General features: G+C 38.8%; 1 protein-coding gene and 1 long non-coding RNA gene across 4 annotated transcripts; one reads left to right on the top strand and one right to left on the bottom strand.

The window, feature by feature from the left end:
• Positions 1-261: 261 nt before the first annotated feature.
• On the top strand, positions 262-8830 carry LOC114823307 (uncharacterized). 3 transcript variants are annotated; one of them, XR_011581293.1, is made up of 8 exons: positions 262-649; positions 826-963; positions 1582-1640; positions 5556-5790; positions 5862-5914; positions 6012-6104; positions 6997-7487; positions 8332-8830. It is a non-coding gene; the product is annotated as an uncharacterized lncRNA (long non-coding RNA). The 3 variants fall into 3 exon arrangements; XR_011581291.1 differs by having other exon boundaries at positions 6604-7487; XR_011581292.1 differs by lacking the exon at positions 1582-1640 and having other exon boundaries at positions 6604-7487.
• Positions 8831-8889: 59 nt separating this feature from the next.
• LOC114823308 (uncharacterized) lies at positions 8890-15313 on the bottom strand. The gene is made up of 7 exons (XM_070822298.1): positions 14878-15313; positions 13943-14016; positions 13671-13856; positions 13471-13566; positions 13306-13377; positions 12116-12232; positions 8890-10107 (listed from the first exon to the last, which is right to left on the bottom strand). The coding sequence occupies exons 1-7, from the start codon at positions 15086-15088 to the stop codon at positions 9241-9243; spliced, it is 1623 nt and encodes a 540-aa protein (XP_070678399.1). The 5' UTR covers positions 15089-15313; the 3' UTR covers positions 8890-9240.
• Between the last annotated feature and the right edge of the window lie 2927 nt (positions 15314-18240).

Raw genomic sequence — 18240 nt, 5'->3', positions numbered from 1 at the left:
TGTGACAGCCCGTCCCTGATTTTAAGAGTTTTAAAGTTTTAATAAAGGATTTTACAAAAAAAATTCCCTTTGAGGCACGCGCATTATTCGAGGTTAATCGTTGTGTCGTGCCATCTAAGATTTGTTTTCTTGACATATCCTTGTAGTACTCGTCGCTACGGACGCGTGAGAGCAGACGGTGCGTGATTTGGAGTTATATCGAAGAATTTATTAACATTTGAAATTTGGGCATTTTAGGAATTATAATTTAGTAAAATCTGGAATTTCTTTTATGAAAGTGGACGGCCCAGATTTAATGAAGAAATAAATGGATGGCTGGGATGAGAAGAAAGAAGGTTTGTGTGTGTGTGTGCGTAAGAAGAAGAAGAAGAAGAAGAAGAAGAAGAAGAAGAAGAGATTGGGCAAAACTGCCCAACCAGAGGAAGAGAGAGCAGGAGCTCCGGGAGAGAAAGGAAAGAGTGATGGCGAATGGGGAGAAGAGAAAGAGGAGGCCGGCCAATCGGAACAGAGAAAGGAGGAAATGAGAGAGGGCGAGAAGCGGAGGAGAGAAGGAAGAAAAATAGGTCTTCACCCGCGACCCGTTTCGACCCGCGACACCCACACCCAAATTCCGACGATTTTCACCGGAATTCTCACAAATTGGATCAAGGTACCACTTCCAATCAACACCTAGGCCTTCCCTCTTCATGTTTCACCCCAAAAATCATGAAATTTGATGGTGAATTGGTGAAGAACTCACCCGTGGGTCCCGCGACTTTCTTGTTCAAATTCTTCAAATCTTGAAATGTTTTCTTTCAATTACTAACACCTTTAGCATTCCCTTAGAACCTAGAACAAAGCCCAAGCATTGGTTGGGACGACGGAGTTGATTTGAAGACGAATTGGAACTCACCCAATTCTAGGGTTCGGCACGGATTTTGGTGAAATTGAAGTGTTTCCAGGCCAATTTGGCCTTGGCCTCAGGTATAAAGTTTACTCTACTCATTGAGATCTTCAATTCTGTATTTTTTGAGAATTTTTGGAAATAGTTGGATTTTCCGGCGAGCCGGGACGGCCGACCGCCACCCGCGGCGGCCCGTGCGGCGGCACGTGGCCAATGGCCCGCCAATGTCATTCTTAGCATGTGTTTAAGGTTCTAGGTTCAGTTTTGATAATTAATGGACGTAAATTGAGTAATTGAACCTAAGTTCGTTACGATTCGTGGTTAGGCCAAAAGGTGAATCGACGATCCAACCGTCGGATTGTCACCAAACTTTGATACGTTGTAATACGTAATATTTGAGGATTATAGGAACTTGCGGATCGGGAATCCAATGTACGGATCTTTCATAATTGGAGTTGTAAGTTCATAAAATAGAATGTTAACCGCCACTTGGTTTTGGAAATTGACGTAGATCCGACCGTTGGATGGTAATGAAATTTTAGGATGTTGTCCTAGAGGTATATTGTGGACCTCTGGAAATTATGGATTTGAAATCTGAGTTGCAGATCTTCCGGATCGAACTATGTAGTGACGTGTTTTATATAAGTTATATATTCTATCGATATGATTTCTGATGTTGGATTTGATTATTGTTCTAGGCGCCGATCATCATGACGCCTTGATGTGTTGTGCTAGGGAGTTGTTGGGTGAACTCCAAGTGAGTGGGCAGTATTTCTGTTTATACCTATATACTATTGATATTTTTCCCAGAAATTGAGTTTAAATGAAAGTACGTTTTAAAATACCATGCATGCATATTATGAGATATATGAATTGATAATTGATGCATATATATATGTGAATTGGTGTTGTGGACGCACAGGTGAGTATCAGGTGAGTTTTATGTTATTCATGTGAATCATTGATGATGTGAATTGTGTTTAGAGCTCATAACTTGCACCATGGTGTTAGTGCTTATATTATTCACCGCACCGCACTCTCACCTTGGATCCAAGTAGGTGCATGTCGTACAGACCGATAGAGGGTTCCGACATGCTAGTCGTACAGACCACTAGAGGTGATTCCGACTGGTAGGTGACCTTAGATTATGTGCACAGATGATTGATAAGAGAAGCACTAGAGCGTATTATTACACCATTCTTATCGTACAGACTACTTCAGGTAGTTCCGGTTTATGTGCAGAGTAGCGCCGTACAGGTCACCGTGGTGACTCCGGTTGGATTGGATTTTGAGCTATAGAATTAACCGTACAGGACCAATTGCAGGGTCTCCGGTTGATTCCTTATTTCACCCGTTATATTGATGCATCCATATTCTGTTTTTGACATTATGACATGGCATACTTTCTGGTTTTGATAAAGATTGATGATTTGAGATATTTGAAGGTATATGCTATTGTGTTATTTTCTGGGAAAGTATACAGGTTTTACAGTGAGGGGTTAGAAATATTTTAAATGAAATGTTTTCGAAAAACTTTGTTTTACTGACCCACTCAATTTTGTTTTGCGCTCCTCCAAGTTCTAGATAGCAGAGCTTTGGTGGCCACGAGGAATCCAACGGTGTTCTGACAGAATTCACAAAAGTAGGACTCACCCTCGGGTGTTTCATCTTAGTAATTGTATTTTTAAAGCTTCCGAACTGTGTAAATGGTTACGTCACTCTCACGTAACGGCCAGCATGCCCTCTTTCGAGACGGGGTGTGTCAGTGTGGGTCAATTTCAGGGATCATCTTGATAGTGTAGGTCAATTCCAGAGACCATTTATGATAAAAACCCGTAAATCCTGTTGGGCCTATTTATGTGCCGCATCAACACTTAACAGAATTTTTAACAGAATTGTGACGGAATGACCACATTGATTTGCGACACGTATTTTCAGGGACTACATTGATTGATTTTCAATTTTAAAGACCATCATGATAGTGATGGTCAATTTCACTGATCATTTGTGATAAAAATTTTTTTTTTTCTTTTTTTTTCTGGGATTTTTTTTCTCTATTTGATTTCTTTATATGTGAAGATTGATAGGTGTTTTTAGTTTATGGTAGATTGTTTAGTTGCCCTTTGTCCCTGTTTCGAATTGTTTTTCGTTTGTTTCAAATTCCAAGTGCTGAGGATTTTGTATGGTGAAAGCTGAATGGAGGATAGAAGAAAAGAAAGCACGTCTTCTGCTAAACTGTTGAATAAGCTAAGGAAAATGAATAACCAATGAATTTTGAACTGCAACGTTTACCTTAAATTGACCAGGCAGTTCCCTTTTTTTATGGAGAGCGTCTGGTGAGTGGGATTGGGAGGACTTAGCTGTTCGGGCCATGATCAATTGAAAAGTTTACACATATTTAGGTTCGTTTGGTATGGACGATTAGATTGGAATGTGGAAAATTCTCTAAATTCAGTGTTTATGTATTTTGAAGGTAGAGGGAATGGTTTTTCATTGTGAGGGGATTAGAAGAGGTTTTTTTTTTTTTTTTTTTTTTTGAACAAATGATATTATCTACACTAAAGAGGAGGGAGGTGGACTTTAGCCTTACAATGAGAGCTAGCAATAATGTGATTCGAATTCACCTATGACGAGATTCGAACCTAAGACCTCTTATATACAAGTGAAGAAGAATAACACTAAACCGTAGTACTCAGTGACGATTAGAAGAAGATTAGACATGAAGAAAACTTCTCCCTTCTAAACCTCCCATTTTGGAGAGGAATGGAAGGATAACTTTTCTAGTTGAGTAATCCATCTTCTACCTCCAAGTTGGCTACAAATTTTTCATTTCGTCCTTTTAACATACCTTGAAATAGTTGCTTATCCATTCCAGTTCAATCCTCTATATCAAACAAGGCCTTTATTTTCTTCCATTTTCCTTGTTTGTTGGTCTATCATCTCTCTTTTGAATGAATTTCTCCTCAGTTAGGTGTGATTGGATTAAATGAGCATGCTTTTCGATTCTTTGGCCATGTATGTGGTAAACCATGAATAGTAGAAACTTGTAAAGAATTGGCAGCTAAATCTGAGTTCCCCATTCTGTCAACTGACTTGGAGAATAAGTGTTTGGGTTAATATCTGAACATTGAACTTAGAAGAAGGAAAGCCCAATGGTGCCAAATAAAAGGGGATTTGCCCAAAGCCCAGCGCCAAGCCTAAAAGCCTTCTCAGCCTAATATAATCCACGTACTTACTATTGAAGTGACAAGTGATGGAGACTAACCTACTATCAGCCAAATAACACTTTCTAGTGGCATTCCAAGTAAAAAGCTGATGATTCACTTCCCTTCAAATGTTTTCGGGCAAGAGCAAGGTCACAGCAGTCAGGCCAATTGGTCTATAAAAGGAAGAAGAGGCCCTAGGGACAAGGACACTCAACCAATCACACAAACAAACATACAAACTCTGCTCTCAAGCCAGATTTGCATCCAAAAGCTGAAATCAATCCAGATTCAGTCCTTTTTAGCGACAAACTATCTCTTTCTCTAGTTTAAAGCTCTGATATCCCCCTCAGTGGCATAGTATCGATTCCTTTGTGTAAACTTGTTTACCATCCATCCCTTTTCTAGCATACAAACCCCTATAATCACAAAGAGAAGTGGCTGCAAGAGGTTCAACCTTGACAAACAAGGTGAAATCTTGCCCGAAGCTCTTTGTTTGTTCTCTAAATTTGTAGATCTATTACGTAATGCATTCTCCAGTATGTATTCAAGTCATATTCACCTGTTTTCATACTTTAAGAGTCTCATTTGCATATGGATCTGGTTAGTTTAATGGATATGTTATCATTAAAATTAATCAAGAACCAAGCAAACGACTAAATGGCTTAAAGGGGATCTGGACTCCCTTCATTCGAACATAGAAGACTATGAACTAAAAGTCTTTGTTCACAATGCAAGAAAAAGAACTTAACATTGACTTAACCCATCCACGACAATCCTTTGATAACAAGAAGTCTGAGTAACTTGGAGCGCAAGTAATTGACTAAATACACTCTTGTTCTACATTTGCTATACTGAGATAACAGTGCCACGTCTGGCACTTAGTTAGTTTTGATTGCAAGCCTCAAGGCCTACACCTAAGTCCCCACAAAGGCACCTTTCAGGACTAACTTTGTCCTATTCTTGTAGCACATCAGCTAGCAAGAGTCTGACCACACATCCAAAGTGCCAATCCCTTGGGGAGCTGTGCTGAGGTGCCGAGGACCCTTCCCCACGGAAATCTTTGCAACCAACAATAAGTACACAACTGCGAACAGTTAGTTAGATTTCCGCAGAATTCTATCATGTTGGCATTCGTGGCATTGGAGGACTGTGGACTAATGGTTCTCACTAGTAAATCAGAAGCGGAAAGACATTGGCTTGATGGGTTTTAACAATGCGTGCATTCTGTTGTAAACCACTCGATTAACCATTTTATTTTATCTTAGTATCAATAGTGTGAATGAAGCTTGAATTTGAATTTGTACATAGTAATGTAGGCAGGACATGTTTCCTGTTTGATCGGTTTTTATCCATGCAACATAAGATTTTACTTTCGTGCCAGTGTTGTGCTTGGTGATTCCACTTCTAATATTCTCCTTTTATTGTTGATTTACTCTACTTCTGTATTTTTTTTTTTCTTCTAACAGATAGATGAAAATGTACAAAGAGAAATTATAAACCACAGGTCATTGAGAGATCCGAACATTGTCCGATTCAAAGAGGTCTGTTAAATATTAACATCTAAACACAAACTAAATTCACTGCAGAACTCAGTTTCGTACTACGCTAACACCCACTCACCTGGCTATTGTTATGGAATATGCATTTGGAGGAGAGCTATTTGAGCGGATATGCAACGCTGGGCGTTTCAGTGAGGATGAGGTTCTTATCCACCAAATTGATTTTGTTTCTAATAATGAGTCCTACCTATTTCTAATGTACTTGTTTTACAGTCCCGCTTCTTGTTCCAACAACTTATATCAGGAGTCAGTTACTGTCACGCAAGGTGTGAATACATTGTCTATCTTTGCTTCTTCTGCTTTTTCCTGATAACTAATACTAGATTTCTGAGTGGATACATTGTTTTGTATTCATATCTGAAGCAAGTGTGCCACCGGGACTTGAAGTTGGAGAACACATTGTTAGATGGAAGTCCAGCTCCTCGTTTAAAAATATGTAACTTTGGCTACTCAAAGGTACTACTCCTACTCTCTCTCTCTCGGCATGCACGACGGGCTTCATTTTGCTGGAGTCCGGTGCTAAATTATGAAATATCTCTGGTGATTAAACTCAAACATAAATGTGTTTTTAATAAGATGGTACTTACTAACAAGGAAGTAATACAGATAAGTGTCAGCTATTCTTTCATTGCTTATCTGTATTACTACCTTGCTATTTCGTACTGTCTATATTTATCATATCCATCTAATTAGGCTCGGTCTCTTTTCTCAGTCCTCGGTGCTGCATGGGAAATTTGGAAAAATAACTAAAATTTGAACTCCATATACAATTATAGCAAATCTTTAAAATTTATGATAATTATAATCAAAAGTTGATATGAAAGTACTAATATTCCCTTCATGACTATAACTTTTTACAAAATAAATCCAACTCTCAAAACCCAAATGATTTTGCTGCTCTAAGCTTCTCGATCTTCAATGTTTTCCTTCACACCTGATTGTTCTTGTTTTTCAGCATATAATTTAGTCCAAAAAATAGAAGGAAAGAGTTGGAGTTTTGTAAATGTGGGTTCTTGGGTGAAGCGAATGTGGTTCAATTGACTGAAGGTTTCCTCATTTGACTGAAACTCCTTATGAATATTTGAATCTTGGTTGCTGAGTTCGGAAAAAGCGTGGGATTTGAGTGATTTTCTGGTGTATCAAAGGGAAAGAACAATATAGATTATATTCACACACCTTAAATTACTTCTCACACACCCTTTTAATTTTTTAATATTTTTTTATCAAGTGTTAGTAATGTGTACAATATCTAAAAAATATTTAAAAAATAAGTGTGGGACAAGTAGTTTGGGTTGTGTGAATATAATCTCTTAAGAAGAAAAAGGAGTGAAATTTAGCTGTCCCTCAGGAGCAAAACCCGTTTCTCCTCCGTCGCCTTCGTAGCCCAAACCTTGGACTGGGGTGGAGAGGACAACATGCTCACCATTGACGGAGCGACGGCAACGAGGAAACCGGGTCTTTGAGGAGAGAGAGAGAGGAGGATTCGAATATCGAGCCACATGAAGAGGTCAAGGTATTTGTTGGAAATTTAGCTTTTGAGGTTGATAATTAGAAATTGGTTTAAGTTTTTTGAGAGGGCTAGAATTGTCAGGTTGCTGAGGTGAGGCCTTGAATTTGTTTTGTAAAAAGTCTTAATCATTAAGTGTACATTAGTACTTTTATATCAACTTTTGGTTATACATATCATAAATTTAAAAATGTGGTTATAATTCTATATAGTATTCAAATTTTGATTATTTTTCCAAATTTCACATGATGCATTCACAACCAAAATCGACCGTCGGCACCCCTGCATATATTGCACCTGAAGTGTTACTTAAGAAAGAATATGATGGAAAGGTAATTCGTTTAAAGTCGGGTAGGATTATTTGTTAAACTAACATGTTAAATAATCTTTGATTATTAGGTTATATTTGTTCCACTTTAAGTTATTTCTGGATTATATTCTTTACAAAATCATTTGTCACCGTGTTACTTGTTTGTATTTGTATTTATTTAACTTAGCTTATGACTTTCTGGAAAAATATCTAGCTTATAACTTTTTAATCGATTTGTCTGACTATATACTCCCCTCATCGCTTAGTTGAGTATGATAAGGCTGTTCTATTTCTCTGTCAATAGTAACCAAGCGAGCATGCCGATTTCCCCCCATCGGCAGCTCCTTAGGGGTATTTGTCGATTTCCCTCTTGAACTTGTAAGGAGCTGCCGATTTTCCATCCAATTTTCCGTTCAACTCAGACACATGCACAGCACATGCAAATTGTTTGAGGGCAAAAAAGTAATTTTATCCCTTCCTTTTCTCTTCGCTAGTTCACTCTGTACACTTTTTATTTGAATTAGCCATAAAAGTCTAATTAGCAACTGCAAAATATTGGCTTTGTACCCAATTTACCAAACCAACGAGAATTAGTTTTGCATTTCGAGTGCTTTAATAAAGTTCAGGGGGTAAATGAGGGAACTCCAATTTCAGGGAAGCAAAAAGTAAAATAGTTAATGCTGGCAATGTGATTGCTTACCTCCCTTTAAGAAGAAAGGGTTGCTTATGAAGTTTCAGTGTTGGAACTCGATTTCCTGCATAACTGATCCAATATTTTGCACTGAAGGATACTCTTCCCCGTGTTTCTGCTTTCATAAAACCGATTAAATCGTGCTACTAATCTCCGTTTTGATCTACTTTTCCAGATTGCGGACGTATGGTCTTGCGGGGTGACCTTGTACGTCATGTTGGTGGGTGCGTACCCGTTTGAAGATCCCGGGGAGCCTAAAAACTTACCGTTTCTACCGATACTTAACTCAAGTAGAAGGTTTTTCCTCTTTTGCAGCGGATAACGAATGTCCAGCACTCGTATATCTCCAGAGTGCTGCCATCTAATATCAAGGATTCTCGTAGCTGAGCCCGAGAAGGCGTCTGGTCCCAACATTGACATCGACAGCAGCGGAAGAGATAGTCTATGCAATTTAGTTGGTACAATGCTTTGTTTCGGTGGGGGTTCGCGTGCAAGCGGGAGTTCAGAACACCACCGAGGAAATTCGACATTATCTTCAGTCACAAATGTACGGATGTGAAATTGGGGCAACGGCGCATTGGAGGGTTCCCCCTCCGCCTGTGTTTCTGTCTCTCCTTTTATAGTGGCATGCTACTGTTCATCTGTATTGTTCTTCCAAGGCAACACACTCAAATATTTCAGAAGACAGCCGGGCATTTCGTAGCTTAAGACTCTAGTGCTTAACAGTAACCGATACATCAAACGCGGGCAAACTGTCTTATGCATTCACCAAACAACAAAAATTACCTTCGTGCTCTTATGGCGCCATTCGATTACAAATATTTCATGGACCTTGGGACTGAAAGTATTACGAAATTAAATTAACATACAACTAGAGATCCCCAAAACAGCGACTCCTGGACAGCCGGTTGACGGCTAATCATCACATATGAACACAATAAACGGCTGTCTAGCAAGATATTCCTACATGTTAAGACTAGAAATATAATGTCCTGCAGCCACACAGATGGTATGTGAGAGCAATATCAAAAATCATTTCAAGAAAGAAAAGAGAAAGAACAGAAGGAAATATGTGAGAGCGATATCAACTTTCAGAACCAACAGTCTCTGTTGCAGGGGCCGACGCATCTCCATCTGAATTCTTGTCGCCGGTTCTTTCCCCACCATAACCTGATGGCTCTTCGTATCCATTGCTTGGAAGCTGTGAGTGGTCTTGCTGCTGATGCTGTGACTCGCTGTTTGTAGGCGGATTCACTGCTGGGGCATAATGGGAAGGCTCTGGCTGATGGTACTCACCGTGTCCATATGCTGCGGGCTGAGATGCTGCAGAAGGGTCTTCAACCCCCTGCTGCCCTCCATAACCTGTTTGGTAATAACCAGGATGTGCTTGACCTGTGCTGCTTGGATGAGTCCAATACCCAGCCTGAGGGTTGGCTGTTGGCTGGCTGTACGGAACTGGATAAGCAGCTGAAGGCTGGGTACTTTGAGAAGCAGTTGCATCCGCACTGGATGGCACCGCAGGTGGTCCATATCCTGTAGTTGCGTACTGTTGCTGGTAATCAGATCCTGGAGCTTGGCCTCCATAACTTGCTGGCTGCTGAGCATATCCCTGATCATAACCATGGATGGCGACGGGAGGTGTCTGATTGTAGTTGTAGTTAGGATTTTGGGGAGCTGACCCCAGCTGAGGTGGTTGTCCATAGTAATTGTATCCACTACTGTCTTGAGGCGGCTGAGACGTGGCTACTTGGTTTGAATGATCCCAACCTGCTACCTGTGTAGGATAGTTTCCGTAGTATGAGGCAGGAGGGGCATAACTTCCTGGTTGTGCATACCCATAATGGGGCTGCTGTTGCTGAATTGGAGCTTGTCCTGGTGGGGCCCAACCACCAGGAGGGGGGTAAGACTGCTGCATATAGCTATTGGTTCCAGAGGGATTTACTATACGCTTCTGCAGAAGTGAAACAAAGGTGTTGAAATAAACATATTACTTTGATATAGTTTTGAAAGAAAATATATATAAGATGAGCAAAGGCAAGAATCCAGTAATGGGAACTGAATGTTTCTGAGTACTAGACAAGCATGAGCAGAATTTGACCAGAAACCCAAGTCCGAACTTAGGCCATGATACCTAACATTATTATATGTTCACGTATATAAAAGAAAAATTAGTGAAAAAATAGAGAATTGTTATTAGCACTCCAAAATTCTCATTTAGCACTCCAAACTTTCTATATTTACAAAGAAAATTACAATTGTGAGGAGTACAAAATAAAGGCTCGTTTAGATATGCTTTTAAAATGACAGAAAACGCTTTTAGAGAAAATGTTTTTAGGTTCCAAATGCAAGAAGCACCAGTTATGTGCTTCTTCCAGGAAGCACTTTAAGTGTTTTTCCAGGATTTACTTGCATCTTTACAAAAGATTGGTTCTAAAAACATTTTCATCAAAAGCGCTTTCAGTCATTTTAAAAGCACATCCAAACGAGTTCTAAGATTTTTGGAGTGTAAATAACGAGTACAACAACAAAACAACCCAGCCTTGTCCCACAAAGTGGGGTCGGCTGTATGAATCCTAGAAAGCCATTGCGCTTGATTTTGCGCCAAGTCTTCCGTTAGCTCCAAGTACTCCATATATTTTCTTATAGTCTCGTTCAACGTCTTCCTAGGTCTTTCTCTACCCCTTTTGTCTAGAGCCTCCATATCATAGTCACATCTTTTTAACAGAACATTTGTCATTCTTGGTTCACGTGTTTAAACCACCTTAATCGATTTTCTCTCATCTTATCTTCAATTGCAGCCACTCCTATTTTACCTCGATATCCTCGTTCTTAATCCTATCCTTTATCGTGTGCCCACACATCCAACGAAGCATTCTCATATCCGCTACACTCAATTTTTGCACGTGTTGCTTTTTGACCACCCCAACATTTCGTGCCATAAGCATCATTGGGTTTATCGGCTCCTACATAATTATCCCGAGCTTTAGTGGCATACAACGATCGCACAACACACCTAATGCACTCTTTCACTTCATCCATCCAGCTTGTATTCTATGATTGAGATCTCCCTCTAATTCTACGTTATTTTGCAAGATAAATCCTAGATAATGAAAACATTCCCTCTTTGGTACTTCTTGATCTCCAATCCTTACCCTTATCTCATTTAGGCCCCCATTCCTACTGAACTTGCACTCCATATACTCTGTCTTTGACCTACCTACACGAAGACCTTTAGCTTTCAACACTTCCCGCTAGAGGTTAAGCTTCGCATCTATCAGCACTATATCACCTGCTAAAAGCATACACTAACAGTTCCCAAAAAATAAAAGAAAGTACAAAGCGAGGAAAGATGACGAGTAGCCCAACCAAAGATAACCCCAGTATGGCCTGAGAAACAATCATCGAATTATCAAGTGTTCCTTTTGGCTTCCCCATTCCCTCCCAAAGGCTATTTCTTGCAATTATTTCAATTCTAACCACCACTTTCTTTGGTATTTGAAACAAAGACAGACAATACGTAGGAGTGCTTTCAACAAAATTTATCAGCTCTCAATCACTCAAAAACCTCAAACCAAATCAGTTCTAGGGTCCACCCACAATAATAATTTAGTTCGCAATCTTTCGCCACACCTAAACCTATTTGACAAGCTGTGCAATTATCCATCTCTTATGAAACCCTATGTTTCTTCTTTCCCACAACATTGGCAAAAGTTGCTAGATTAAGTACAGAGATTCAAATCTCATTTCAAACATGACAAGAATGCATAAAACCAAGATTAATGTTCTCCTGGAAATCCAACCATGCTAACCCGAACAAGACTTTGTTCATCAGACTAAAAGGTTTGGAAAAGAAAGAAATGCCAATTCTTTATAGAATTTGCACATTTTCATTTTCACTTAACTCAGGAAAGGAAAAGGTCGAATAATGAAAGAGGTACCAACAAGCACTGATGACTCACCCCGCTGATTACTTCATTGACCAATTCTTTGGCTGCCTCAATTTGCTCTGTCGTTCCATTTATATGTACTGATCTCTCAGTTGACATATCACCAGGAGGAGGGTGCAATGGTACCACCTGAACCAAAATTATGTCTTAAATATAATGGAGATAAGATATAAGAATGCATGAGACAAATAGCATGCAAAACTTGTTCCATGTATGAGATGATTGTCATCCTACAAAAATGTCTATGCTATTTTTATTCAGGGCCATATTCTCAAATATGATGCAGAAAGGTTGGAGTCATTTGACAACTTTAGGAATAAAAATAGCAGATAAACATTTAATCTAGATGAAAAAACCACAACTAAAAGAAGCAATGCTAGAAAAGATAGACCAATCATTGAACAAAGATAGAAAGAGGGTCAAGGTTAAAGGTTCAACCACAGTCATACAGTGGCTATAATAACATAACAATTACATTTTTTTTTATTTAATTATCTCATCAATATTAAAGATAAAATTTATGAAATTAGATATTTTGTAATTCTAAAAAATTAAGATTTTGAAGAGAATATGTTATTTGGGGTAAATTAACTCAACTAGTTTGTATTTCTTTTCGAGTATAAAATATCACTATGTATACATCCAATCCACATTTTTGTATTGCATATTTCTTGTTCATTAGGTTTAGCTGTTTCTGCATAGAGGTTATATGTGTGTGCGCACGGATAAAGAAGATACATTTCTTATTATGGTTTTCATGCTTTTCTTTAGTGGACCTTGTCCCTAAATAGTTGGAGGTTCATTCTAAAAACAACATACGACCTTTTCCAGGATTGGTTCAAATAGAGAAGTTACTATAACAAAAGAAATGAGTGCTGCAATCTAATATATCACACCCAGAAAAACAGCAATTTTGGGCCCTGTGTCAAATTTATAGAATTGGGGCCAAAAAGCCTCAATTTTCCGAAACCATCAAACCAATCGAATGGGCCTTAACACAGGAAAGAATGCAAATATGAACCAAGTTTCATAATTGCATTTTCTATTTCAAGAATGCTGATGTAGTTTCAATTTGAAAATATAATGTGACCAATATAAGCCAAAGCCAATGGATTTCTGAGATAGTATAAGTGGAAGTTCATATTAATATCACATTCAATGACTTCTTCCCCCCTCTCCTCCTTTAAAGTGAAAGTGCACACCTGAATACGAGCTCCTGACTTGCTTTGCATAGTCCTGATCGTCTCACCTCCCTTGCCAATGATCAAAGCAACCTACAACAATCATGAATGCAAATATGAACATTATACATTACTACATTACCATGTGCTTCAAATATAGAAAAAATAACCACTAAATGATCTAACCTTATTAGTGGGTACTTTCATGATAAACTGTTCTGATCCAGGTTGCATTGAGTTGAATCCCTGATTTGTAGACGGAGCAGAGACCCCTGCATCTGCCTGTACAACAAAAATATCAGAACGTCCTTTTAGAGACTGATACCTTTCGGATTCATGAAACAGCGATAACATCAATGTAAAACCAATATAAACATAGGCTTTACCTCTGCTAGGACATCACTGATAAGTTGTTCTGCCCTACTGATCTGCTCAGGTGTACCGGTCAAGTCCACATCCCTCGTAAGAGAAGTAGGATCAGCTTCCGAATCCCGGGTTATCTGAATTTTGGCCCCTGACTGAAGTTGTAGACTTTTTATCGTTTCTCCTTGTTTTCCAATGATTACCCCAACCTAAAGGCAGAATTACCAAAACAAATGACAAATCATCAGTGTTGGGCCATGAAATAATTCCGAGCAGCAAGAAATCAACAAAGTACCTTCCCATTTGGTATGGTTATTTTCTTGCTTGTGCTTGGAGAACCATAAGACTGTCCTGATTGCGGGGTAAAAACTGAACCAACCTTTTAGTTAGAAAACCGAAGACGAGAAAAGGTCTCATGCAGTGCTTTAAAAGGGATAATTGTATAAAAATATAACACCACAAATTCCAAATCCAACGGAAAGGGATCCTGGATAAAAACATGCATTTGAATTACAAGAAATACAGCCAGACACCTTATTCTTAATATAAAAAATAAAAACTCTAAGCATATCCTTACACAGAATAATACAACAATTCAGATTCACGCACAACGGTCCCTTTTTTATCCTAGAAGTAAACAAGTGGACATTGAGCACTTGTGGAAACCAATGCGAATTATTGAGAAGCAAGCAATACTCCTCAAAATCTCAAGCATTCAAGGAGCAGAGTAGTTAACTACTTAAGCTTTCGGTTCATAACAGGGGACACAGAAAGCAGCCCGAAAACCGAACCCAAAGTGCCAACTATCACTGAAATTCCCCAAACCTAAAGTTTCAACAACCCTGCCACTTAGTACTACATTCTAGTGGTAATCCTTTTCACTTGTAAGTGAGAGTACTTAATGTTCAAATCTCGTGGATAACAAATTCTATACCAATTTATTTCCCCACCTCACGCCCTTAGGGCAATATATGGTTGTATCAAAATAAGTTTTTGAGCCTATAACTAGATTCAAAATAATACTAATTCACATTCACGCTTAATTCGATCCTAAAATCCCCAAAAATCTTAAGCTAGGGATTACAATTATCTTCCTTCCAATTTTTTGTAATTTTCAATTAACAAAGGAAGCAAATACAAATACTAGATTAATTAAAAAATAGAATAATTAAAAAAAATAGAATTCTAAAACCCTAGAAAGAAGAAAGCAAAGGGAAAAAGCAGCAGTACCAGGGTAAGGAGGAGGGTTGTAGACGGGGCTGGGTTGGCGGTAGGGCTGCTCCTCCTCGAGTCGAGGACGCTTTGACTCGGCGTCGCTTACGAGTCGGGCGGCGATTTCCTGAGCTTTCTGCTTGGCTAGTAGGATGCTGATGCTGCTGTCTTCCAGCTTCCGCTTCTCACCGGTGGCAGCTTCTTGGTATTGGTCTTGGTCTTCTTTCATGGCGGAATCGCTCTGTGACTCAGTGAGTGACTCGTCGACCAATTAGAGAGAGGGGGCAGCGACGAAAGGAGGAAAGGAATTGGGAGAGCAGATTACATAGGGCTCTGGTTGATTGTAATGAAATCAATCTGCACGATGTCGTTTGGTTCACGGTTCACCTCGCGATCACCACTGTTGCCTCTCCAGGTAAAACGCACCGCTTCACAGGTTTCCAAGTTCAATCTTATACTAAAGGATAATGCTAGTGAGGCTCAAATTTTAAATCAAATGATGTGTTACCAATGATGAAACTTTTATGAGAATGGCTTGGGCTAAGTTTTTTTTTTTTTTTTTTTTTTTTTTTTTTTTTTTTTTTTTTAATTAAGAAGGACAACTTGTGGTAAGTCAAGGTTATCCAACTCTTTGGAGATCGGGAAAACTCACATAGGCATTTCAGCCTTTATGATCACAAGTTTGGGATGGGAAAGACTTTTTTTCTCTGTCGGGCTTTCTCTTGTAAAGTCAAAGTTATTTAATGAAAAATACTTAAATTTTAATGAAAAATTCTTAAATTTTAATAAAAAATGACAAAAGAACTTAAATTTTAATGAAAAAATACAAAATTGTAATATTAATGGCTCGTTTACTAATCTGTAATCAAAACGGGTGAAATTGAATTGAGGAGGAATTGAACTGAGGAGGAATTGAATTGATGAGGAATCAGAAATAGATTCCTATGAAAGGTGTTTACTAAACTGTCGGGAAACGGAGTAGGAATGATGTCAATTCCATATAAATTGTTTACCAATTCACTTCTGAATCAGAATCGAAACCATTTGATTACTAAACTGCCCTTGGTCTAAATGAGTGATTTTATGTGATAATTAATAAAATTTAATTTTCATAACAACATTAACCCATAAATAATTAAATTTTCTCTCTGATCTTTCTAAACTAAATTGTTAACCCTTTTTAAACCTAATTTTTATACACACCCCCCATAACTTCCCAAGCAGCCCAATTTTTCGACCTTTTCAAACCTTCACGTCTTTTACTCTGCTCCCAGTATCATTCGTTAGTCTTCCCCAGCCGGCACCGCCATCGCCACCACCCTCTCCCTCCATCCCCTACATTTTATTTTCTGTGCATCCTTCATTATCATTTCTTGCGGCTCCGTCTGTCTCCTGCTCCTCCATCCCCACACGACCACGACGCCACAACTATAGAAGAACCAGCTTTACAATATCTGAAGACGGTTCGGAATGGTTGATTAGGGTGTAAATGCAGAGGGAGGTGAAAGGGAGGCAGCAGAGAGGTCTAGGCTTGTTGGTTTCACTGGCAAATTGGAGTTTTAGGAATTAGTTGGGGTTATAATAGGTAGAAAAGTTGTATTCCGGATTCTGCTTGTCTCCCGAAATTCAAATGACACCTCCCACCTCCGGAATACAATTCTTCCAAAAACAGGAATCCAATTCCATTTTTCGTGTGGGCCCCCACTCATTTTGATTCCTCTAAATTTTAGTAAACACAAGAATAACCTGTAATCGGAATCACACTCCGACTTTTGATTCCGATTACAGACACGTAAACACGCCATAAAAGAATAAAAAAAATTGATGCACATGTGCATCCTCACACATACTTATGAAATTTGCTACACTGTTCATGAAATTTAACAGTACTGCACTGTTTATGAAACTTACTATATTATTTATGAAACTTAATGGTACTGCATTATTTATGAATCTTAACGATACTACATTATTTATGAAACTTAACGGTACTACACTGTGTCTATACGTGTATTATTTCTTTTGCCTTAAGTAGCTATGAGTGAAATCTACATATATCACTTATATATATATATATATATATATATATATATATATATATATATATATATATATATGTTGTAAACATTCCTAGAATAAGTATGATTGTGTAAATCCTAGATTATATTTGATTCTAGTTATCCTTTCCTATTACAACTTGTATTACTTGGAGGAGAAGGAATATCTTCTCTCCCTTTACTACTATAAATAAAGGCACAACATAGGAGGGATAACAACACACACTTTCCCCTACAATTCTATAAACACACATCTCTCTTCTCTCTCCCACTGCCACCGGCCCTCTCTATTTTGTCAGATAAAAATAGACCACAACACGTTATCAGCACGCTCCTACCGCTGCGCTTAGGAATCTGACGTTGAAGAATTTTTCTGCATCAAACCAGTTCAACCATATCATCACGCAATCAGGTTCTTTCCAAACAACGATTTTTAACTCGATATTTTGCAAGCCCTTATAGCATGAACATTCACCATGATGCATGACCCAACTTTACGTTTTACGTATTTTAGATTCTACATAAATTGTGTATGCTTCATAATCAAAATTGCTACAATTATGTGAATTTGATATTTGTCATGAATTGAATCTTACATATGTACATGCATTGAAACTATTATTTGCATATGCATCAACATAAATAAGTGATTCATTAAAATTATACATGCATATAATATAATTGAATTGAAAAAAAAAACACATTTTTTTTGCGATTGGGACCTGGGTTCTTTAGAATCCGTGACCACCATCCTGCAGATGGGGTCTCCACGCAAGCAGAGAGCATGCAGCTCTCCTTGTTCCCAGAGAAAAAACCCACGAAGCCAAGCCCCAAACCCAAAATCCCGACACCCTTCCTGGTGTCCCCCGACCATGGCATGGCCTGCAGCCGCAGCCTTGAACCTTTGGTTCATATTCTCGACGACCTGAAGTCGTCCCATGTCGACAATTGAACCGAGATTCAACGGAATCTCGTCGGAATTTTTTGAAAATTCGATTTCAATTTTTAGGGTCTTGATATCACGTCGAGATTGCACACACCAAGGACAACCACCTGCAGTGGCGCCGTCCTAGTTTTTCCGGCCTTCTTCCTCGGCCACGCACACCCAGTGCCGCTGGGTTTGTTTTGTCCTGCACCCCGAAGCCCTAACGGGCTCCAGCCTCTTGGCCCGTGTGACAAGAAAAAAATAAACAAATTTTTTGCTGGGCTCGCTTGCAATGGCCCAGCCCGCAAAGAAAAGAATTTTTTTTTTATTTCCTGGGCGCGCCTGCAGCGGCCCAGACCGAAAAAATATTTTTTTAGTTTTTTTTCTAGGCCTGCTTAT

This window comes from Malus domestica, chromosome 05, assembly GCF_042453785.1.
Source record: "Malus domestica chromosome 05, GDT2T_hap1".
NCBI classification, from domain to species: domain Eukaryota; kingdom Viridiplantae; phylum Streptophyta; class Magnoliopsida; order Rosales; family Rosaceae; genus Malus; species Malus domestica.
This window is presented reverse-complemented; position numbering and strand designations above follow the sequence as displayed.